Below are 25978 nucleotides of genomic sequence, written 5' to 3'. Positions count from 1 at the left end.
CAAAGGAACATTATGAATAGGAAATTAAATATTATCTTAAAGATTTGAAAACAAAACATTACGAAGGATGGCACCTCTTTCTAATGACCAGCTCTATAAAATATGCAACAATATTTTTTTCAGGGGTGTTGGAAAGCTAACAGCACTACTCACGTCATTCATTAAGCTCTATAAAACCACTGAACATGGCAGCATGCATCAGGAAAGCAGCAGAACAAGGGGGGGGTGTCGAAAATGCATCTCCTAAGAGACTGGATGCATCATTTGTCAATTTAAACATATTTTGGCAATGAAATCTGAAGAGAGAGGGGAAAGAATTCTACAGATCAACCACTTTCTGTATCTTATTGAATTTACTTGAGTCTATTTTAGCTGCTACCACTCTAAACTTTTCTGAACCCAAGGTGACCTTCAAAAAAATAAGCTGAAAAAGCTTCCAGCATATACAAACAGATCCTAAAACACACTGTTGGGAACAAACAGTCCTTGGAAGAGGGCAAACAATCTCTATAATAAACCGAGAGCAATTAATTTTGATGGGAAAAACTGGCTAATTCAATTCAGTGGGGCAAGCAGGTTACCAAGACAAGGAATAATTTTGCTTCATGAAGGCAATGGCTTAACAGAAGTTAATGACTTATTTGGAAAGGAACCATACAGCTGAATTAAGAATACAACATTGATAGCATTTTACTGGTCTTTTCCATACACCTATGAATACACACACAACACACACCAGGGTACAAAGAACACATTACAATTACAGACTGATCTAGACATAAGTAGTCCATACCTTGTGTATTCACTAATAAGTCCCGAATCTATCTCATCAAATCAATGTTTTACCAAGGAGGTTATGAAGCATTTCATAGCTGCAAACACATAGATCCATGAGAACCATCAAGAGCAGATCATCGGAAGTGAGTTACAGATTTATTCCAGTGTACACTGAATCCTGTGCTTAAACCTTGTGCTCATATAAACAAGCTTTTCTTTCCTGGAAATGTGTGGAAATCAGACTAATTTGATCTGGTATGTGGTAATGTGTAGTTCCAATCACAGTCCAAGCTTCCCTGGGGAGCAAAAACAGCCCAGAGGGAGCAAGAGCCTAATTTTACAAACAGTATTTCATCTCTTGTGAAGATGTAGATTCTTTCTAAACAAAGGCTGGCTGAAAAGTTCTACCACTCTTCTCCAACACCTGTAGATTTCCTAGAAGCTAGACACCTTTTCTGTCAACTAGAACATATTCAGTCCTGGACTGCTTCAGACAATTATAATAAAAAATAAAATAAAATAAAAACAAAAATAGTCTAGAACTTCACTATAGTAGCCTAATCCACACACAGACTGTTGAACATAAATCAAGAGCAAATAATCTGCCAGCACCTGTTCTGATGTGCCAGATCGCTAGGTCACTTTAAGCATGTAGAAAAGAATCTATCTACCCTCTGTCCAAGAAACAGGAAAAAAATTCTTCATAACATTTGAACAGAAACTGAATGCGAGGCCAGGGAGACTAAACTACACTACGTTGCAAGAGAAAACGGCTGCACCAGCTTTCAGTACTATTCTCAGGGTATTTGTCAGCACTAAACCTAAACCTAAACCCACCTGATATCTAAAGGATAAATTTCACACACACACACACACACACACACACACACACACCCTTCAAACAAAGGTTAAGAGAAACATAAAGGTCGCTGTCCAAAGTACTTGGCCTGCAATGTAAGAACGGGAAAGAATAGGTTGCTTTTGTGCAGCAAGCAGTGGGACAAAGCTCAGAGCACACATGCGCAGAAGGCAGCTCTGAAGTCTCTCATGGCCTTGCATACATATCAGCTCTCTACCACTTCTGGGAAGAGTATGCAATGTATTTATAGGATGTGAAACACTCTCTCCCAAACACAAGGCCTCTTTCATGATTTTAATAGTCATTTAATTAAAACAAATAAATTCAACACTATTAACGGACTACATTTCTGTTGACAGGCAAGGCATCCAATTTCAACTGCATCAAGTAGAGGTTTAGAGGAGCGATGTCCCTAATGATTTAGAAGGAAATCAAAATTAGACACATGCAGTCATTTAAGCTGGAATGCAACAGCAGTCGGACCAGTCATAACTTTTCCCAATTCTCCTAGATTAAAAATCTTCACAGGCAGGGATTTTGGAACAATAAAACAGGTAAGCCAGCTTCTCTAACAAGGGAGGTGTCCTGCTTCTGTTATTCTTTACTTATAAGCTTTCCCCATACTTTTTATACTGTTGCTGAACCTAGACTAGAAGGAGAAAGCAAATATCAAAGGAAAAAATGTGTTACTTTAAAGCTTAAGCCCATCCTGCAAATACAATTATTTTGAAATGTATATCAGCCTTACATCATATGAAATTACAGGATCAGTAAGCACAATGGAATAAAAGTCTTTGGGTGGAGATTAATGGGTAAACACAAGTCTGCAAGGAGAGCTGAATGCAAGAAAGGAAAAAGAGTGAAATTATGTTTTCCCTCTGCTCAAATCTGCAGTGGTCAGCTCTGCTTTATGGAGTACACATTGAGTACTCACTAACCATAAGAATGCAATAATATAATGAACAGTCTTAATTTTAAAAAATTACATGAACTGCTACCAGGTCACTGAGGTGTTGCTGGGATGATCACCACATGTTTCCTTCATATCTTCTGAAGAAGTTTGGGATCAAAGGCATTAGTGAGATAATGAAGAGCTCCTTTGGTCAGGGAGCTATAAACACATCTGAGGGCTCTTCCACACTTCCATTTGCCCCACCACCTTCCCCTAGGAAAACCCAGTTTAGCGCTGTATCAGAACAAATTGATTTTTCCACGGACTGCTTTCTGTTGGCCAATGGCCAGCAGGTAATGGCTTTTTCCACCTGCCTTGCCCCACCCTACAGCCCTAGGAGCTCTCATAAGGGAGCTGTTTCCAGAGTAAGAACTGTGAGGGAAGAGAGACTGTTTGTCATTAGGGGGTGGCTGGTTTCACCTGTGCTGCCCCACCTCCAGCCTGAAAAACCTTCAGAAGGGAGTTGCTGCCACGGGCATTATGTGGATGTGTATTTTAATGAGCTGAACAGTGAACAATTATGAGTCATGGGGGTGTGGGGAGTGTGCATATGAATTTAACAGTGCTTAGTTTATTTTTTGGCTATTTTGTTAATGTTGTTAATAACGCTGTATTGATTTCACAGATGATTTGTTAATTATTCCATATGATTTATGCTGTATTTGTGATATTCTATTATGTTCTATCATGCTATTCTTATTTATTGTTTGTAAACTGCTTTAGGATTCATTTGAATGAAAAGCAGCATAAAAGTATAATAAACCAATTCAATCAAATCAATTGTTCTGAAAATAAAACATTCAACCAGTTGCTATTCTCCTTAGAATATCTCTCTTCATCAGAGCATATTAATCTATGTAGCCTTTCCCCAGATAAATTCAAAAAAGTTCTTGGGGACAGCAGGGTACAGAGCCAACAAAACAAACCATGACTCAAGCCAACTCTTACCTTACACTAGGTTCTAAGGCATTATCTTACACTTCAGACTAAGGAACAAAACAACCCTGTCGGCACTTTATACTACATACTCTCTAAAGGCATGTACACCACATTGTGAAAACAATATCCCAACATCATTCGCTGTTATTCATTTGTACACTGTAAGTAGATAATTCACCCGGTACTATTTTTTTTTTCATTATCACAAACCCGAAGATGACCCAAACCTCTAGGCTTTTGTCTTTGCTATCACCAGCAATTTGTATTATCTGTCTGTGTTACCTGGGATTTCTCCCCTTGTAGTTTTACAACTCATAAAAAACAGGAACTCTTATATCTCATTTGCCCTCTGGAGATCTCTAGAAGCATTTCTTCTCATTTACATGATATTCTTCATCCTAGAAAGCTTTCATTACTTGCTGGTCAGAAATTAAGAAAGATTTAGAGATTTGGTCACGATTGAAACTTTCCTTGATGGGCCGAACTGCAGCTATAAAGATGAATGTATTGCCGAAGATGTTATTTTTGTTTCAGACCCTACAGATCGTAGACAGAGTGGAGTGTTTTGGGAAGTGGCAGAAAGATATCTCTAGGTTTGTCTGGCAGGGCAAAGAGCCCCGAATAAAATTTAAAATATTAACAGATGCCAAAGAGAGAGGGGGGGTTTGCCCTGCCAGACTTAAGGTTGCTATGATGGGATAATGAGCTGCTTGTGCGTAAAAGCTTGATCCCTCTGGAGTTTGGCTGGTCACCCAAACCTAGGCACTAACGGAGCCTCCCAAAGCATGACTCCGTCAGTCGCTGGTAGAATCCGACAGTGGGCGTCTACGGAACTTACTCCAACATAAAAGTTGTTTGACAGACATGCGCCTCCTGGACTCTCTGCGTGACAGCTTCCGGCGAGGGGTGGGGGTTGCTAAAGGGGGTCTTGTTACCTCCTCACTGTTCTCACTAGAAGTATCCCAGAGCCTCTCCCCCGATTCCCTTTCCGCTGGAACTCCTGCTCTCCCCCTACTGGTTCCTGTAGAGTCTCTCCTATTCTCCTGGAGCCTCTCCACCACCTGTCCCTCCGATGGCAGTTCCCTGACAGTTATATTACGAAGCTGCGGCTTTCTGCTGGATGAAAGATTGGTTACTCCTTGAGAACACTGATGTTCTAGATCTGGAAGGGTACGATAATGCTTTTGGATGGCATGCATATTTGTGGTATGACAAGGTAAAGATTCATAAAATGTTCAAAAATCATATTGTCAGGAAAGCTATATTCATGGTCTGGACAAAATACAAAGACTTATTAGAAGGCAAGACCCCGAGGTGGTTATCACCAGCAGAGGCCAAGGCCAGAAAAAGACTCAATATGGAGGTCGGATGGCCAAAATATTGGGAAATAATAGAAAAAACTGGAGACAATTGGAGATTGCAGAGCTTTGAAAAATTAAAGAATAGGGTGCAAGATTGGTTTCACTATGCTCAAATTCAAGAAGTTTTTAAGTCGGACAAAAGAATAGGATTCCAGGTGGAAAAATCGAAACTAGAGACAGAACTGTTAGAACCTAAAACCAAGGTACTCTCGAGAATGTATAACTTGCTGCTTAAATGGAACACCCAGGATGAGACAGTCAAATCAGCCATGATAAAATGGGCTCAGGATATTGGGTACAACATTATGTTCGAAGACTGGGAAAGGTTATGGACCACCGGAGTGAAATTTACGGCATGTAATGCCTTGAAAGAGAATATTATGAAAATGATATATAGGTGGTACATGACCCCAGTCAAACTTGCAAAAATTTACCATCGGACTGATAACAAATGTTGGAAATGTAAGGAGGCTGAAGGGACATTTTTTCACCTTTGGTGGACTTGTCCAAAAGTGAAGGCCTTCTGGGAAATGATCTATAATGAATTAAAAAAGGTGTTTAGGTACACCTTCCCTAAGAAACCAGAGGCCTTCCTCCTGGGCATTGTGGACCAAAGGGTGATAAAGAAGGATATAACATTTTTTATGTATGCATCGACAGCAGCAAGAATACTTATAGCAAAAAACTGGAAGACACAAGATTTTCCCACGCTGGAAGAGTGGCAGACGCAATTGATGGACTATATGGAACTGGCTGAAATGACTGGCAGAATCCGGGATTTGGGTGAAGAGAAAACGGAAGAAGATTGGAAAAAATTTAAGGACTATTTGCAAAAACATTATAAGTTGTATGAATGTTAAGAACCTGCATGTTTTGGAATTTAGCTCCTGCAACTAGATTGAGAAAATAGGAAGATAAGTTATAATTAAGAAAAAGTTGAAATTTAAAGTCATTATATTCTTTATTTTAAGGCACAAATATTGGATAAAAGGTACTTTAAAGTTAGAAGTAAAATATTTTGAAAGATATAAACAAGACACGAAACAAGGTAGTAATTTGCTGATATGTTTTATTGTAAAGAACGCACGGGGAGGGAGGTGTGGGGAAGTCCAGCTAATAACCTAAAAATATATCTCAAAAGTTGGAGTTTTATTCTTTTCTTTTCTTTCTTTTCTGTAAACTGAAAATACAATAAAAATGGTTTTAAAAAAAAAGAAAGCTTTCATTACTTAATATTCCATCACTGTGAAATATTCCATCACCTGCGTCACAGGTAAAACCATTATATACAACAAGAAACTGGATTTCAAAATCAAGTCATAATTACTGAAGTAGATATGAGATCATTAGAATCACAACGTTTTGGATAGTTACAGTAGGAAATGAATTCATATTCACTGTAAAAAGGACTAGGTGGAATTCAACATTATGCTCTACTAATGCTTCCATCTGTGCAAGCATTGCCAGATGCAACAATTCCCCCTTGCCTCCCCCAAAACACTCTGTTATGGAGGTTTTCCAGAACCCTCCCAAGTCAATTCTGGGGGCATGGAGTTCAGAGATGGAGGAAGTTCCTTAGTGCAAGCAGAAGTCATTGCAAAGGCTTCCACTGACAAGGCTGGTTAGGTGAATACCACCCTTTGTTCCCATTTGAGCCTGCCCACTTTTCCAGATGATATTCAGAGGTCCTGAGGATGTGGCTTAAGGCACCAGGCCAATTGGCAGACCAACCTTGCATTACAAAGATGCATGCAAATGTGACACAAAGACTGACAAACAACCGCAGTCCCTAGAGACAGTCAGGTTGTACATCCATAGCATAGAGGAGGAATCATGCCATGGTGCATCTGCTGCAGCAGAAGCACCAGACACCTTCATCTACCCCAGCTGCAACAAAACATGCCCATCCCGTATCAGTCTCTACAGCCACAGCAGGCGCTCTAACCTGCCAACAGTCTGACTTAACCTCCAAAGTCACACTCCCCCACTGTCTCCCAAGACAAAAAACGCCAACTAGGTATTTCAGGTACCTTTGCATTCAGAGGTTAAAGGGGGAGGGTGACAAAATAATGGGCCTTTTTGTAGTGGTGTGAGGTAAAGGAAAAAGTAAAGGACCCCTGGATGCTTAAGTACAGTCAAAGGTGACTTTGGGGTGCAGTGCTCATCTTGCTTCAGGTTGAGGGAGCCAGCGTTTGTTCAGAGACAGCTTTCCGGGTCATGTGGCCAGCATTACTAAACCACTTCTGGTGCAACAGAACACAGAACACAGTGATGGAAACCAGAGCGCATGGAAATGCTGTTTACCTTCCCGTCGCAGCGGTACCTATTTATCTACTTGCACTGGTGTGCTTTCAAACTGCTAGGTTGGCAGAAATGTAGTGGTGTACTACTTGTGGAATGCCCCCCCCCCCCAGATACATGCTTGGTGCTTACTTTGTTGATCTTGAGGTGCCATGCTAAGAGAATTTCTCCTAAGATTTGAGTGTCTATTGTGCTGTTTTTACTGGCCCTACTATTTTACGGATATGTATCTCCTTTTATAATTTAGAATTGTTTGATTGAATTTAGAATTTTCAGTTGTTATTTTAATTTATTACTATTAACTGATACTTATGTAAAAGTAAAAAAGAAACAAGCAAACCTGTTGGCCACAAAAGGCAGGATAGAAATATTTTAAATAACTACGGTAAATGCAACATTTCAAGTCTCTGCAATGGAAAGTCAAATTACAGGTACAGACTTCCAAGTCTGGGATTCTAAGAACATCTCTTTCTTAGAAGAGCAGCTAAACATTTCAGCTATATGCAAAGCAACATTTTCTGATATGTGTGTAGATTTTTATAGTATTTTCTTACAGGCAATAGCTATCTTTTCCCTCCATTCTAATTAAAATTGATCAGTGTCAAAATAAGCCACGAATCCAAAACCCCTCTGTATTCCACAAAAAGAGTTGAACACTTTGCCTAATTTTCTCTCTCTTTCTCTGGAACTAACATGGAAATGTGCTGAACAAACCTAGCAGTTTTATTGTCTAGATACTCTCACCACTAGGCAAAAGTCCAGGCTCTAAAAATAAACAGGCAGATTCCCCTCTGAGTATATTTTGTGCTATTTTTATCAGTTCTGCTGATCCTGGCCTTGTCTCCAGTTATGTTCCTCACTCTCACAAACAAAGCATGGTATACCACAAGTGATGTAAACTACAGGGCATGATCACTCTTCAAGTGAGAATAACCATGTCTTTAGATGTTGAGTAGAAGTTGCTGTTCAAAATAATGGCTTAATACCCAGGAAATTTAAATCTCACCTGAGTCTTGAATTCACTGAGCCCTTAAGCAAGCCATTACCCTCAGGCTCAGCCCTCTTTCTGTAATATGGGCATGAACACTATTACTGAGATTATGTGTATGAATCTTACTCCTAACACAAGATTGACAAAACAGATTGTAAAAAAATATGACCTGGTTTGTGTAACACGGTGCTATCTGTTCTATTAATTGGTCAATATCTGCTTGCACCATGTGAATATTTACTCGGAAGGAAGTCCCACTGTATTCAATGGGACTAGCTCTCAGGTAAATGTTCATAGAACTGCTGTCTTTTCTTTGTCAAGTTTCCTGGTCTTTTCAGGAACAGTTTTACACAGGCCCAAGCAGAGGGTGGGGGCAGCCCCAGGCCTTAGAGGGCTAAGCTGGCCAGGGTGGGGTGGGGGTACTGCCAGGGGCTTGCTGGTCTTACGCTGTCATGCACAAGACTCCCGCCTCAAGCCTCGGGCAAACTCTTTGCAGGCCTCGTTTGAAATCACAAAATAACTATGGAAAACCTAGGAACAAGGAATAAACTGCGTGTGCTAAAATGTTGGTAAGCAGTTCACAACACTTTAGAACAGCAGCATGGAATTTTGTGGTGCTCTGAACTTCCATTTACCATAACACAACAGAACAAATTTTGAACATGTCCAGCTATAATTGCATCTTTCATCTGGGGATTTAATGTGATTAGTTTGACTGAACACAGAGATTAAGTAGCATTAAGCACAGAAAAGGGAGGAAATGTGCCTGTATTAAACTTCAGTACAAGGAGACAATGGCTCAGGAGCCGAGAAAATTCCATTCCAAGTTATGACTTCAGTCTAAGGTAGCCATCAGCCTTCTGTCACTGTTATTTGCAAATTTCTCAGTTATGACCACAAGTGTCAGTGGAAAGCCCAATAAAACTGGAGACTCCCTTAATGGTTTCTGCTGTGGTATATGCGCTCCAGACTAAACAAAGCCCATAGTAGGCACTTCTGAGAACATCCATATCCAAACGCTGTAACATTTTCAGAGAAAAAGCATCGTTCAATCTCCACAGAGCTTAGCATAAGAAGCCTCCCAACTGCAACCTGTAAACAACTTTCTCCAGATATTAGATATCCTGCACCTATTCATAGAGTTTGTAATATTTATACTAAAAAAACCCTTCATTTACATCCCAATACTGAACAAAATAATAGATTCCATTAATTTGCATTATAAACATTTTCCAGTGTGTCATAGCTTTCCAAATGCTTAATAGGTTCTGAGTGCTGAGTAAAAAGGCAAGTCAAAATGGAAAGTAAGATGCTTGGAAGGAGGTCTAATTGGCTGGAGAGGGAGTGCCATTGTGGCAACCACAGGCACAAGTGTGTCCATAGTCTCCCCTCTGGCACCCATGGAAAGTCCCTTAATTTCAAACAAGAGAGAAGGGACTTCTTTTCTCCCTTCCACTGCAAAGAGTCCCTCATTACTTTGTTTGGACTTGCTCACCTCTTTTAATGTGAGCACACTTGCTTCTGCCATTACTTCTGATTGGATGTCCTACCTTCTATTTTGGATCCTAATCGGATAATGGGGGGAGGGTATTCTGTGAGGAAGTGGCAGTGGATGGAAAATGGAAGACATTCTCCATTTGTCTGGGCTTCCTCTTCCTCTGTCCACCCACTTACTTTTGCTTGTAGGCAGCGGCAGAACTGGGCTCACCAGGCCTCTTCGGCACAGAGTGGGGAGGATGGAACAGGGAGGATTATTCCTCATTTGCCCACCCACATTGTTTTGTGGCAACAGCAGCCTCAACACTTCAGCATGATAAAAAGTTATGAGGAGTAAAATGATCTGTCACTCATTAATCTAGGCTGGGCTAATCAACTTGAAAGATGGTTTGTTTTATTTAAGGCCAGATTTGATTCAATTCAATAGTTGCACCTGTAGGAGTTAGAGCAATAGAGGTTCCCTCCTCCACACCGGCTCTGGGGGTCAAGAGAACCTCCAGAAGAAAGCACAGGGGGAAGAGAGGGGAGATCATTCCACCAGGCAAGCAGAAATGCATGTACTGATGGAAAAATCGTATTAGAGCAATGATTAATTCCAGCCCAACTAATAAACTTATTATTTGGAGAGGGGGAGAGAAAATGATTGAGGAACTATTGCAAGTGTGCAGCAGATAATAACACAAAGCTGCAGGGTGTCTCTCTCAATAGCAAAAGCGATTCATGTCTTTTCAACTGCATCAATATTTAGGACTCATGGTGATGATGTTCAATAAACCAGAAGCTGAAGATGTAATGATGGTTCTGATGATTACATGGCTATTAAAGTGTATTAGACAAATTCATGGCTATTAATATGTTAGAAGAAGTGTTAGAGGAAGTGTACCTCTGAATAACAATTGCTGGGAACCATAAGTGAGGAGATCACTATTGTACTCAAATTTTGTTTTCAGTCTTCCCATAGGCATCTGGTTGGCCATTTTGAGAACAGGACTAGATAGGCCTTTGGCCGAACCCAATATCATTTTTCTTATCCTATTACAGAAGGAAAAAATAATGAATCCATGATCCACTCGGTACCTGCAATAGCTGCTGTTGTTTTTACCCCACCCCCAAATTTCCTTTATCCTCTTCCTGGCTATATTTAAGTCATTCTTCAGCAGTGGTCTATGCTACTCCGATTGACTAGATTGAATGTGCATAACTTTCTTTTTTTAAAGACAGGATCAGCCCCTAACTGCCATCAAATCACAGAACACACCTGTCTCTATGGTCTGAATAATAAAAGTCTCAGATTTTTGCTTCCCATGATTTTTATGTTTCAATCTAGGGAGATAGATAAGATCTAGATGGTAGTTGTTGGGTGCATTCTCATGTAATAGTCATACAAATGCAGGGATATGTCATTTGGGTGCTGTGAGTGTGTCAGTGTGACTGGGTCATACTTCCCAGTAAACCTCATGGCTAAGTCAGGGTTTGACTTCTGCAAACATGAACCCTTAACAACATGGACTATTTGTCTTCTAGTTAAATGTATGCTTCAATTATTTTCTCTAGCTTGGTATTAAATAGTGTGCCAGCACTGCTGAGTAAAAGCTAGATAAAACAACAACACCATGATCATTAATATCAGTGGTTGTTTATCATCCTAATGAAGAGCATTATGCAACTCAAAAGTATTTTTCTAGCATTTTAAGCATTAGTTGGCTGATATAAAGAGGTACTGTGTCTGCTTTCCCTTTTTTGAGAACCAGGAATTCTCAGCCAGTAAAACTGTAAATCTCCACTAATTCATCAACCTGGAAAAGAGAGTATTTCATATTCCTTGGCTCTCTCACTAGTATAGTAATCAAATAAGGATACCGTGCACTAATTACTAGAGGGGGCATCACTGTTAATTAAATCCTTCTATACTGCAGAAGGTAGAAAAGCAGGAAAAGCAGAAAACGAGTCCTAGAATCACAAGAGGGGGGAGGGAGGGAGCAAGGGTCATGCAAGGAAGATTACTATGCAACATAATCAGTATAAAACTGTCAAAACAGACTAATTCATGAATGGACACACCCTCCCTCCCTTTTAAAATTACTAAGGCTTTGGTAAAATAGGTGATAGTATTAAGCTGAACATTTTATATTAACTGAAAGAATTAATATCTACAGCAGATACTGCTATCTCAGTGGAGAGGAGTTGAGTTAATTTGCAAGGACAACTGGAGCCTTTGAACTTAACTGGGGCTTTAAAGCAACAAGCCTGTCACCTCACGCTTAAAAAAAAAAGATACTTGCTGAAACTGAACTGAAGGAAAAAAGATCACATTTTGTGAAGCTGCCACGGGCACATAATGAAAACCAAAGTGTGAAGAAACACAGAAACATTTCATATATATCATTTTGAAATGTTCCAGGTTTTAATTTAAATGTGATACCTAATACATATGGAAGTTTCCAAAATGCAATAATTAAAATAATTGCTCACCATAAATTAGCTCCCCCAGAACTAAGGCCCCACCATGACAAATTTCAGCATCATTTGTCTTTTCCAACACATACTGAACTATCATCAAGAACTAACGTCACAGCCAGATTGCAGCAGCCTTACAGCATCTATAGTTGAGAAACAGGAACTTGGCCATATATGGATGTGAGGCAATGTGCAGACAGAAAGGGCCTTTCTCCATTTTGGTCTTCTTCTGGAAAGATGGGCTCCCTGCAAAGTATGCCTGAACATAGGTACCAACTTCCTGGGGTCCTGGATGCCTGAGCACCCACAAAATTCCCCATGAAGGGCCCGGGCATCCACAAAGTCCATGGCAGGGCCATGCACGCTGCATGGCATTCACAACCCTGGGCACCCACAGTCATGGAGAGCCAGTGTGGTGTAGTGGTTAAGAGCGATAGACTCATAATCTGGGGAACCGGGTTCGCATCTCCGCTCCTCCACATGCAGCTGCTGGGTGACCTTGGGCCAGTCACACTTCTTGGAAGTCTCTCAGCCCCACTCACCTCACAGAGTGTTTGTTGTGGGGGAGGAAGGGAAAGGAGAATGTTAGCCACTTTGAGACTCCCTAGGGTACTGATAAAGTGGGATACCAAATCCAAACTCTTCTTCCTCTTCTTCTTCACGGGGCCAAGCTGGCACACCTGTGCCTGAGCAATGTCATTCTCCAAGCATCTGCCAACCTAACAGTACCTTAGCAAACTTGAAAACTAAACAGGTAACTAAGAACAGAGGAAGAATAATGAGGGGACATGACAGGGGGACGACCCCTGGTGTCCCTGCCTGCTCTCACTCCTAAGTAAGACAACAGAGAGGCTCCAATGACCATTGTGCCAGACTGTCCCATATCCATCAAGAGGAACAAGAGGAACAATATACAGATAAGGCAAAACTACATCTCTCCTTAGTGTCCACGGAATGTACAAGGCAAGCTTCATTTTGTGTAAAACATGCCCTCAAAAATTCTGTCTCCCAGAATATTCTGCAACATCCACCTTTCAGAAGTGGAACCTGCAATCAAGCAAGTATCTTATAGTGCCTCATGAAAATATGAACTGACCCCTAAGTGGCTACTCTATTGATTTCCTTTCTGAAAGCTCAAACCCAAATGCTAGTAGACGCTGCTCATCCTTTAAGGGAATATATCATAATACCCTGCAGGGACTAGACCATGTGAAAAACGAACAAAATATTTTAGCTGCAGTTCATTCATTTTCACCTTTGTATTCTTGTTATAAAATAAGTGTGTCTAGACATTCCATTGTTGTGCCCATAACCTAGGTTTAGCTCCTAGCTTTCATATCTCAGTTTCTAACACTGCAGCAAAGCAGACACATACTGCCAGCAGGATTTCACTCTGCAATCTCCCATGCACATCAGGCAACTGGACACACATTTTCAAAGTCTGTCTAGTGTACCCTAACAGCAGAATATAATTTTTTAGCACAGAACTCCAGAGCCCCTTTTCATAGCAACCAGATTACATTTTACTGAATTATACTCAAAACTGGATATAAAAGTGACCACCATCTTTTGAACCTACACATCTGTACATTATTCACCGCTGATACACAGTGAATATAGTCCTGAAGTCACACTATAAAACCCAACATTACCCATACTTTGTTGAATTCATCTCTCAATAAATCCACACGTACACTGAGAAATGCTACTGGAACAACTTCATAATGAGTTATACATGTTTTGTCTCCTTTTAAAACAGCAGACCAGAAGCTCTTGACTTATGATGCGAATGCGCTTTGTTATTTCCACACAACTGTGAACTACAAAATGGCAGGCTGGCTGGCAGGCAGGCAGGCAGGCAGGCAGGCAAGCAGGGTTTGTACACTGGTACATAACTGCAGCTTGTTTGTGAGCAGAAAATCCTCAGGGTTAGGAAGGGCTTTGTCGCATTGTGCACTGTATACCACAGGCATATTCCGTAGGACTGGAGGCCCTTGTATTAAATGTGGAAAGCCAGACCCCTCTTCCCAAAGAAAGGTCAAAAGCTATTCAGCAATCCAACTCTCAGATGAGCAAAGGCTTCCAATTTAGAATGATCTTTTCAATGAACAAGGACACAGCAACAAGCCATTTAAAGCCAAACAGTGAATACTGGTTTCTGCCTTTCAGCTCCTGAAATCTCTTGCTTGCTGTCAGATATTCACATATATTTGAGAATCACCAGCATCATCATACTATAACATGGTTCTATTTTTATCCAAGAAACAACTTACTTTATAAGCAAGGCAGACATACACACGCATATACAAACTACTTGATGGCTGCAAAATCAAGTGAAGAATCATATATGCTTCTAAGAACCTAAATTGGACTGGATGGTGGACAAGGCAGCTCCTCTTCATTTCAAAGTCATTTGGCACCCATAAGCACATCTCCCCTTCACTAGCAGTTAGCATACAAAAAAGATTACGGTAAGTAACTAGCCTTTCATAACACCTACAAATTAGGTACTTGGGGCAGTTCCCTCACTCTGCCTGCTGGGAGGGTCAGTCTTGTGGGTACAAATCAACCTATCTTTATCAGTGCAATTCTAGGCAATCTAAAAAGATGGAATGCATAAAAAAGGGAAATGGGAAAGTAAGAGAAACAATACATGAATATTCAGACACAGTTGCATATTATTAAATGCTGTAAAGGATGGCAAATATGATAAGAAATTATGCATGTATGACCAGTGAAATTTATATTTTGGAATTAATCGGTACCGTTTGTCCTCCTGTTTCAAGGTACAGTTTTAGATTATGAAATATGTTGATTTTGCCCATAAATTAGGTAGTAACTTTTAATGACATGAGGAGATGATGTTTGAAATCTTTCAAAATGTGTTAAGTGGCTTTGATTATGGCTTCACAAAACTAGCTTATTTTATGTTACTGTAACATACGTCCCTGATAATTTATAAATCACTAAGAATATAGTCCCCCAAATCTCTAAATTACGATATTACCTTAATCATCGTCATCGTACCACAAACAGGAGAAAATATTATGGTAGGAGTAAAGGTCTGTAATGCACAAACCTGAAGGCACAGGTAACTTACTTTGGGAAGATGGCAGTCATGAGTGCAGATGCATATCCAGGCTTGCAAACCCCCTCTGAGATGTTAGCATACTTCGATGCTAGTTCTGGAGGCCTGTGAAGAAAGAAAAAGAATCAAGCTAATATTGTATAAGAAATGCCAGCTGTGTCACCTTTTATCAATTGTTTTTCCTCAAATAGTTAAGAGCAGCAACAGGGGGGGAGTAATATTAAACAAATAAGAATGTGATAGCATTGAGCACCTAATATGTTCCCTTTAGACACCAAGAAAGGTAAAGAAGGGATCTCATATGCTATTTTAAACTTGAGCTTTCCAAAAAAGATGGAGGTAAGTAGCAACAAAGAATCTCTTGTCAAACTGTTTTTCTGTTGCATGACAGATCTACATGCCTTGTGAAGTTACTATTTGCAGAGCAAGCCTAACCAAATTACCACAAATTTCTACCAGCCAGTGTGGGAATGGGGGCAGTTGACATTTCTCTATCACAGGCGCAACATTGTTTCCCAAGTTCATTTTCTAATTGCTCGTCCTCTCTCACAATCAATGGATATGTCTTTACATTCTAAGAAAAAGCATTGTGGTTGAGCAGCTAATGTTTCTGCTAGGCCTGAGGAGAATGAAGTACTTTTAAACAGCCACTTGCTATGTGAGTCAAACAAACTGGATTTTGTGTCTGCTTTTTATCACCAAAAACTCCCAAGTTATCATACTTAACTCTTAGGGGCTACATATCACAACCTTTATAATTGTAGCTATTGGGGGCATTAATTTCTGCCTTAATTCCTCTCCTTTCAAGGTTTTATTGACAAATACAAAAAGAATATTGGCCACATAATAATTGTAACCTGTTACTTATATACCTTTTGTAAAATGGTTGCTCTATACCTTTAAAGGTTTGGATTTAAACCTGATCCTGAGTTATCAACACCAACACAAATTAACAAATCATAGACTTCTTTCTTTCTTAAGATTTAAAGCAGTAAGAAAGCAAAGCAATCTCTCAGGATCACAGTTACCACAGCAACTGCACTTCTGATTATATGGGCTCCATCTCAACCTGTATAAATATTTAAACCACCATCTTTAATAAAGCTGAAGGCCAGCTAAGGTATCACAGCATAACGTATCCCCCAATGCAGTGAAAAGCCTGACTGCATGTGCAGGAAGCAGCACTATTCAAGAGAGAGGTCATTCTTTGAGGAAGTCTTAGCAGAATCTATACATGACAGACATTTTTATTGTTTGAGACAATACTGAACGGCATATATAGGTAGTGAATAGAACTGAAGTTAAATTTTCATTTTAGATTTTGCCCTGGATAGTTTCCCACCCATAATACAAATATTCCAGAAATAACAGAGAGGGGAGCATCACTGTACAACAGAAATTCAGATTTTGGGAGGAAATTGGGTTCTCTGCCTTGTGTGAGTGGGGTACTAGTGAAAAGCCACCATTGGATACAACCATTATGTTATGCGCATTCATTATTTAAAGCCCATACAACTGGGAATATTCTTCTATTTGAGGAGCTAAGACCAACAGAGAAAAAAAGCCATTAACACCACATCCTATTATCCATTCAAAATGTCTACACTGATACAAAATATCTAGCACAATGCATAAAGATGTAATCCCCTATCTTGTCCGTAAAGTTTTCTAAAAAATTAAATTCAAAATGCCAAAGTATATTCTGTACAGATCCTAAAAAGGATTAATATCCTTGAGTAAATCCTTTCTTGACTAGTGATGACTTGCTGGTGCCATACTAGGAACATATGTGCTCATGTACCATAAAACCCACAATTACTCCCAAAGTCATTGAAGTCCGAGACAAACTTATTAAACTTTTTCAAATGTAGTAAAAGTTTGTGTTCCAAAGTACCACAAGCAAGGCTAGGCTTGTAACCCAACCACAGCTGCCAGCTCCATTTGCTTAGCACTACTCATACCCCATTCTGTAGATATACTTGGGTCAGTCTTTCATAGTTTTTCAAGCATAGTTTTTCAAGCTGTTCTCTTATCTGGGAGTATTTATTTGTCTAGTCCTATTAACCACTACAGATCTCAATCTTTATTAAACTAGCACAAAGACATTCACAGCCAGCTTTGAAAACTTACGTAATACATATAGCTAATAACCTGAACCACATCAGAGAAAACGCCGCAGAGGAAGGAAAATACTGCTTCCCCACAGCACCTTGAAGGCATTATGCAACTGGGATGGTCATATATCAAGGTGCCAAAGGAAGGATATTTCAGATAGACCCTCACAGAGAGCCAAAATCCAGACAAGGATTCCAAACCATGTACACTAATATTTTACATTAATGTAAAAAAGGAAATAAAAACAAGGTACACTAGCATCTTATGACAATAATTAAAACATTTACAGTACAGTATTACCACTGTCAACTGTAAATGGCACCACAATAGTACAATGCAGATTACAATAACTAAAGATAAGAACAACCTAGTGATTCCTAACACTTTCATTCTTTGCTATACTTACACCCTGATTCTATTTGCCTTGTCAACAGATAAACTTCTCTAAGTGTTCTTCCTTTTTGAATGGGAACCTTTGGTACCTTCTAGCTCCCTAAAGCAGTAGAAACGCTAAATACAATACTGAATAGTTTTGAAATCTTATCAGCTATGCAGTCCCATGTGCTAGGACTGGAGACTTTTTCAGTTGTCCTGTTTAAGTGGGACAGTGTTGACAGCCAGGTTGCTCACCGGGGCAAGATGGTTTGTACACATAATACCAATCCTGGTCGGACTGCAGCCGGACTATTTCTGGGCCCAATTCAAAGTGCTGGCTTTGATCTATAGAGCTTTAATGGCTCAAGACTGCCTCACCCCATATGAACTGACCCAAACACTGCAATCATCACCTGAGGCCCTTCTTCGTGTTCCGCCTAAATGAGAGGTCCAAAGGGTGGCAACATAAGAATGGGCCTTTTGTGGTGGCTCCTCATTTGTATAATGCTCTCCCCAGGGAGACTCACCTGGCGCCTTCATTACATATGTTTAGGCACCTGACGAAAATGTTCCTCTACAACCAGATCTTTGGCTATTTAAACAATTTATGGCCTCTCTCTTGCTCTCTCTTTGTTTGTGTCTTATTGGTTTTCTTTGTTACTATATTACATATTTTTGTATTTTTATATTGCAGATCATGCTGTGATCCTCAGATGAAGGGTGGTATCCATACTATAGATAGATTATACATGTAAATATTTAAATATAAGTAAGTAAATATTTACTGTCACAAGAGAACCCTGTTCTGGGCCTGGGTGGTCATAGTTACTTCCAACCAAGTTGGGGAATAGCATCTTGGACAGCAACTGAAAAGCAGGGGTTATATTTCAAGCTAGGCCCAGCCTATTGATCACTATTCTGGGGCAGGCTGAGGCCTACTGTGATCTAGTTGAGATTGCTGCATTGCAGGGTTCGACTAGATGAACCTCGGGATCCCTTCCAACTTTGCAATTCTATGATTCTATTTTATTGTTAGCAGTATTCCTTCCCACTGGGAAGTAACATATATAACTAGTATCAGTATAGGAAATCAACATTTATCTCCCTTTCCTCCCACTGTGCTTTCCATTTTTTCATGTGCTGTTTTCCCTAACAGCTTCAGGCAGCTTCATCTCCCTCCACCCCATCATCAGAGGTTAAAGCCTTCTGGAGCCTGCTCTGCAAGAAACAGACTTTGGGCCTCAGGACTGGAGATTTGACACCCACTGTGTTAAACTATTTGTTTGGTTTTTGCAATATTTATTACTGATGGTTTCAGAATTCAAAGACACTTCTTTAAATATATACTTCCTTGGAACCTGTTTACAGTTTTCACCAAACAAAGCTTTTATGTCTATTCAAACTGTTTTATTATACTGCAATTATCACTTTTTATTTTATAGAAAAGCCCCCAAGTGGTGGGTGATAGGCTGATTATTTGTTAAAGTAAGCATCTGATAGGATCAACACTTTTTGTTTCCATTTCTATTTGCAAGCCTGTCACCGTTCCTGTGTTGGGAGCTTCAAAATCAGCTCCAGCTACGCCATGTTTCCTACCACACAAAGAATAGCAGCTATCATATACTACACATAGGTCAGGGCCTAACTAAGAAATCAAAGCAAATTTAATCCCCACTGCAATGCCATTTCATAATTCTAGATCTGCCTCTGACTTGCAAGATCCCATACTGGAAAATAGCTGGGATCTTCAAAGCAATAGTGAGTTACGGGGGAACCTACAAATTGCATAGTAATATAATCAGACTTCATGCAAGAGGCAAGACTCAAAGAGACACAGACGAGATGGAGATTAATGTGAATTCTATTATCTTTGAGAGGGTTGAGAGCTAATCTGCCCCAACAGCAATAGTCATGTTATCATGTTAAAACAGAAGCTACTGCCCTGCCAACACCAAGCATTCTGGAGCTTTCCCTCTGGCAAATAAGAAGCCTATCATCCACAAACTTCATATGTGGACCAAGATGGTCTTGGCCCATCCAGCCAGTTTTAATTGAGCTTAGAGTTATATTTCATTATTATCACAGAGTACAATTCTGTTTCACTTTTGTTCATTTTTCTTTCATGCCAGGACTCCAATTTACGATACTGTGCAAAATAATACAGCTGCATTTATATACGCACCAGTAAGCTAGAAAGAAGACAGACATTATTGATTTAAATTCCTTGCACAATGAGTAAGAAAAGGATGAAAACAATTTATTTTAGTTATTTGTGCATGTGGTGAGCTTACACAAAGCCCAGCTCCACAACGAGACACAGAGGGAAGTGGGGGCCAAAACTGATATTAAAACTTTCTGCACTGATTTTTAAATAAAACATGTTTTAACAGCTTAATAACAAAATATTTTTATTAGTAGAATGAGCTCTAAATTTCATAAGATAACACTGAGAACAAATTAAAATGACTTATGAAGAGAACCATGGAGAAAAAAGAACGTAAAACCAAACAAAGCCATGGAGTATGGCAAAATCGCTCACCAGAGCATGGGTGAACAGTTAAAGCAATTGCTTATTTGCCTGTGGGCGAGAAGAATCCTAGCCATTAAAGAATGAAAAGACATTAGTTCTTCCAGTGCATCTCCATATCAATTTGGGACCGCCCCATAATGTACATTCACTGGGGATTTGTCAGATCTGATTTAAAATACTCTTAGTGATGAGTATCTACAACCTTAACAGTAGTGAAATCCAATGCATGACTACCCATGATTTAAATGGGACTTACTCTCAGGTAACTGTGTGCAGGACTGGAAATTTTTTTCACACAGAGATGCCTCTAATATGTTAACCTAATATTAGTTATGTTTCACCTCAATTTCATTCTTTCATTATTGAATTTATCCTTGTAAAAGCTTAGGCACTGCATATTCTATATATAATTCTGCCATTCAAAAGGTTGAACAAACTTCTAATCAACCCTTACCCTAGTAGGATCTGTTTCCAGTCAGTTCAGTTTTGCAAATACATATCTATACAGTATATTCCATCTAGCTTATCTGCATATTATAGTAGGAAAAACCCCACACAACCCCAAAATTAACCAAAATAATAATGGGCCTTTTGGTGGATGAGTTTACATAATTCCTTTTGCTAAACTTAAACAGTTATCAGCAAGACAAACTTGGAGCCATATAGCTCAAAGCCATTTCAAAAGAAACATCTCTTAACGCACACAGTAGTGAAAAGAATAGTGCACTGGGTATAGACTGAAGAGACTTTGGTTTGAATCGCTGCTCAACCATAGAATCAGAGAACTACAGTTGAAAGGGACTCTTCTAGGGAGTTATCTAGACCAACCACCTGCAATGCAGGAATCTCAACAAAAGTATCCATGGCAAACCTCTCTTTAAAGAGATAATATGCTCTAAGATCACTGCAATAAGATACAGTTAATAACAGAGAGATAAAAGAAACAGAAGCAACACTACAAACCACATTGGTAGTGAAATTAAAACAAACAAAATGTCTGGTGAAGCAGGAATGTCTTCATTCACTGCTTTCCTGAAGGCCAAAAGAGTGAGCTAACCTGGCTTCCCAATGGAGGGAGTTCCCTCTGCTAACAATAAGTCCCAACCAACCTTCTGAAGTCAAAAGGACATGGAACAAGGCCTCTTTATGTTGAATTTAGTTGGGAGAAGAGGTCCTTCAAATATCTTGGTCCCAAACCATTTTGGCCTTTCTAGGTTATAACCAGAACTTTGAATTGTGCCTGGATACAAACAGGAAGCCATTGCAATTCCCATAATACGGAAGTAATATATTCCACAAAGCTGAACACAGCACTTTGCACCAGCTGTAGTTTCTGAACTTCTTTATGGGCAGCCTCACATCGAGTGCACTGCAGTAACCTAATCTGAATGCAATCACGGTATGTGTAAAAGTAGTCAGATCTGCCAGAGTATTTATTTATGCCCTCCTAAAACTTAAATACTTGTGTCTTCAGCTTCAAGTGGAAAAACACTGTTCACAAGACCATCCCAGAAATAAGAGGCAAAGGAATCTGCTTAAGCTTTTGTTAATGCTGTGTAGGGAAGACATTTAAATAAACACTAGTAACTCAAGTTCCATGGGTTCCTAAGCTTAGGCTGCCTCCATTTTTATGGTTTTCTCGCAGTCTGGGTTGAGTTTCATTTGGGTTTGAGAGGTTGAAGGTTGTTATTTTTGGCTCTCCTCTTATTTTGGACAAAGACCTCAATTTCTACACATTTTATTTCTTACAAAGAAGTTTGCAATTACAGTGTAATATGTCCTTTCTAGTATAGATATGGGAGATATAACACAAGTATGTAATAAAACAAAGACAAATCCTCAGAGCTTGCAGAATGTCTGGAAAATGGCTGTTGGGGAAGCCCTCCCATGAGTCCTTAGTTTCAATTATGTGATCTCCCTGGAGCCAGCACTACTAAAAGTTTGTGAATGTATGTGCACACAGCACCTGACACTAACACTGCAAGTAACTAATGCAGCCACCAAATAAATACTATAGTTTATTTACTACCACACACACTATTTTAGTTAATCTGTGTGGTTTATAGCAAATCCATGTTTCTGGGCTTCAAAATACATGCTGTAGTAACGCTGCCATCTGCAATTATTTATGGAGTTGATTAAGCACAGACTGTTGATGTAAGGTTACTCTTCTAGCAACAGGCTAGACAATGGAATGACTGCCAAGTACGTTTATATGGGTCAAGAAACAGCCCTACAATCTATAGCTTCGCATAATTTACATATAGTGCCTAAAATGTCTGCCAGAGCCATTCAGCTTACAGTGTGCCTGTCAGTATGTGTAGCAGCTGCCAATTTGATTAAAGCTTTATGTGCAAGTTACCACCCAATTTAAAAAAAAACCTATGAGGCTGTCCTCTTTTCTGCACCCCAACTTTTCATTTTCAGTGTGAACACAGCTTATTTGGCAGAACTTCAGACTGACAATATTAGCCTGCATGCAGTTTCACACAGTAGTCACTCTTAATATCCCCCCCTTGATATACTGAAAGCCTCCTTTTCTCATTTCCTTTCAATTCCCATGAATTCTAGAAAATAATACCAGGCAATCATTACCTAGCTGCGAACATAACAAGTGTGACTTACGTCACATTGAACAGTACAGGCTGAACGTCAACAATGTAAAAAAAGAGGCAGAGATCACACGAAAGAGAAAGTCATAAGCAGCCCAATGTAAAATACCACATTATATTTGCACCAGTTGAATAACATCCCAAATATAGATGCATCTTGGCTATGAGCCAAGGAATATGCAAAATTCAAAAGCTAGTTTAACAAAAAAAGTTTCTTCATTTGTTTTATCTTTGTTGGTAAAATGATAAAGAATTCCCTGTCAGAGCTCAGTAAGCTCTGTTTCACAAAGTCATACAGGCATGGAGACACCATCACCAATTAAGGCACTGTTACAGAGTTACATATCAGCAATAGAATTCCACAGGGGCAATCACATCTACAAAACAGCCATATAATGAAACCATTTCTGTCAACAGGGTCATCAACCAGAACATAATATCCATGCAGCACCATGCCCAGATGTCTTCCACTCTGAACCTCTCCCTGCCCCAGGATTATCTTCTGCATTGAGCTCTGGAGAGAGAGAGAGATTAGTTTTTAACCCTTTCCTTTGACTTTCTTGCCAATATGAGAAAATATTGTTTTCCACATTTGGAATCTTCAATTTTTGTAACAAGACACTGCTTTTGCACTGGAAACATCCACTGATGGCTTATGGATCAAAGGAAAGCATGGTATATATACAGTTTTGCTAGAAAATTGTGGGCTTCAATAAAAAAATGTTATATATATACACACACACACACCTGTTAGTAAAATCAACAATATTGAATAATACAGTATTTCCTAACCCATTACAACAATATTTAGTTTATTTATGCTTTCTAAATGTCCAGGTAATCTATCCAAATATTTCTTTTTGGTACAACTACCCAATCAGCTATACCTGACCTGTGCAGGTAGTCACCAAATTCAGATTTCTTGCTCGATACTCAAGAATTTGAATAAATTGGAACTCTGTTTGATGCTCACTTATATCAACCATTGCCTTTTGATGGGCTGGAGTATTTAGGAATTTGAATCTAAAAACAAATTAACAAAATTGTACAAAATAACATGGACAGACTGTTGCCCCCCATTAACCTTAAATCTTAATGGTTAGCAGACATTAGATTTCTCTCGCTAGCACATCTAACATAAATGGTTGACCTCAGTTAGCGATTTGGATGAAATTGCCCAAATTATCTATTTTTGTAAATAATGTGGGGATTTTTTGTTAAAATTGTTGACAACCACCTTCAAAATAGATAGGGCAATTAAAAAAAAAATCAAATGACTATACCTTTAATTATTGACAGGAATTTGTGGTCTACAATCAGAACTTATTAGTTCCTGAAGTTTGAAATGAAGCCCAAACTGGCCTCCACAAGTGGCACTAACAAATCCTTCATTTCCAGTTAAAAGTAGACTTTTAACAGGTGCAGAAAAACCTCTGCATATGCTCCATAGAGCCACTGCCAGTCAGAGCAAACAACAATGGGCTAGATTGGAAACTACCTTCTACTTGGTCAATGTTCATAATTCATACAGGCCATGATCCAGTCCCTCTGCTTAAGAAGGGCAGAGCGCTGGAAGTCCTTGAGTGAGAGGTATCTCAAAAATAGAAGAACAGGGAGGAATGGCATGATTCACTTTTTTTGTGTCTGCTGATGAAGTCTTCCTCATGGAAGCTTGAAGTAAAAGCAAAAAGGTGCTCCATCTGATCTGAGTCAGTGGATGCACACAAAGAAGAGAGGAATAATGCTAGTAGGATAGTCAATTCTATTCCACTAACTCTCTTCTGATGAGACTTGTTTGCTTCCAATCTTTCACATAGAGAAAGGCTGAGTCCTGGCTACAATATTTTAATAATATGTGATGAGTTAGGAGTATATTAAGGAGCACGGCATAAGGAAGAACATGAACACATGAAAAACTGAAATACAAGGGTGCTGGTGTTGTCATATTCTTACATACCTTAACTCATATACGTGTGTGTGTGCACGTATATGCACCATCTTATCAGAAGGGGGAAAGTGGCATATATGTGAATGAATCTTACGAAGCCTTCCCCTGCTTGAGGAAAATTATGTGTGCCACAAACTAGTCAACATGCCTTATAGCAGTGGTGGGGAACTTATGACCTGTGGGCCTAAGTAGGGATCATTTTGGCCAGACGGCCATTTTCCTGCCTACCTGCCACCTGATCAGCAGCACTTGTTAAGTCCTTTGCCTTTAGCCATATGTTTTGATTTCAAACTGCAAGGGCAAAGGAAAATGTGCCACCTGACAGAATGCCAAAATGGCCCACAGGGGTTAGACAACCTTAGTAGCCATTTTGTCTGCTGGAAACAGTTCCCCACCCATGCCTCATAGTGTCACACTTTGTTATTATATCTTCTTACTACTACAGACTAACATAGTTCTCTGCACCTTATCACTGGTTATGGCTTACTTCAATCTAGTCTTCATTTCACACCTGTTTTATACTTCTGCACTGGCTATTAAATAGTAACCTGGAATGAAGCAACAGAAAAAGCACAATATTAAACACAATTGCTGGCAATTGTTCAAATTTAATTTTTTTCAAAGTTTACTCTATGTGTAGGACAAGCACTCACAATTGGTTTGAATGTAGTTGCAAGAAAAAAATTAATTCTACCATTTCCTCTGTAACTTGCCACTGCATTATTCAGATAACTGTGTATGCCCTTACTACAGCCATTCCCACCCTGGTGCCCTTCAAATGTTTTGAATGACAGCTCATTCTACCGTGCAACTGTCACTTAGCAGCAGCCATTAATATCAGGCTACAACAGGGGAAGGAAGAGAAAGGATGCTGGGCCACAACCAATTCTGCTGAGAAGCCAGGCTCTGTCCTCCATTGACAGTCACCTGGCAGCAGCCATTACATCAGGCTGCAGCAAAAGCAAGAGAAGGAATGCAGATCCATTCCTGAGTTATACCTGAGAGCAGCAATTTCTTAACACATCCGCTCGCCATCTAGTCATTAGAACAACTTGTAACTAAAAACTTGTAATTTGCTTATTTTCTCCCCACTTCCATTCCATTTTCTTTTTGTGTCATGTATTTCTAGACTGTAGGCCTGACAGCACAGGTTGACTTTTTCAGTCAACTATGGAG

The 25978-nt window shown here is 39.5% G+C and overlaps 1 protein-coding gene across 15 annotated transcripts in view; it reads right to left on the bottom strand.

The window, feature by feature from the left end:
• ST3GAL3 (ST3 beta-galactoside alpha-2,3-sialyltransferase 3) overlaps positions 1-25978 on the bottom strand; it is a 184752-nt gene that overhangs the window by 94821 nt on the left and 63953 nt on the right. For 12 of the 15 annotated variants that reach the window (XR_014565167.1, XR_014565168.1, XR_014565169.1 and 9 more), the window contains one exon: positions 15235-15327. Coding sequence is in view for 12 of the 15 variants with exons in the window: in XM_083742264.1 (XP_083598390.1) it covers positions 15235-15327 (93 nt within the window). In the remaining 3 variants the exon portion in view is untranslated. Of the gene's footprint in view, positions 1-15234; positions 15328-25289; positions 25351-25455; positions 25548-25978 lie in introns of those variants that run through there. The other 3 variants (XM_083742259.1, XM_083742260.1, XM_083742261.1) reach the window with 2 other exon arrangements.

Source organism: Podarcis gaigeae (assembly GCF_964106915.1).
Source record: "Podarcis gaigeae genome assembly, chromosome: 6".
In the NCBI taxonomy this organism is placed as follows: Eukaryota; Metazoa; Chordata; class Lepidosauria; order Squamata; family Lacertidae; genus Podarcis; species Podarcis gaigeae.
This window is presented reverse-complemented; position numbering and strand designations above follow the sequence as displayed.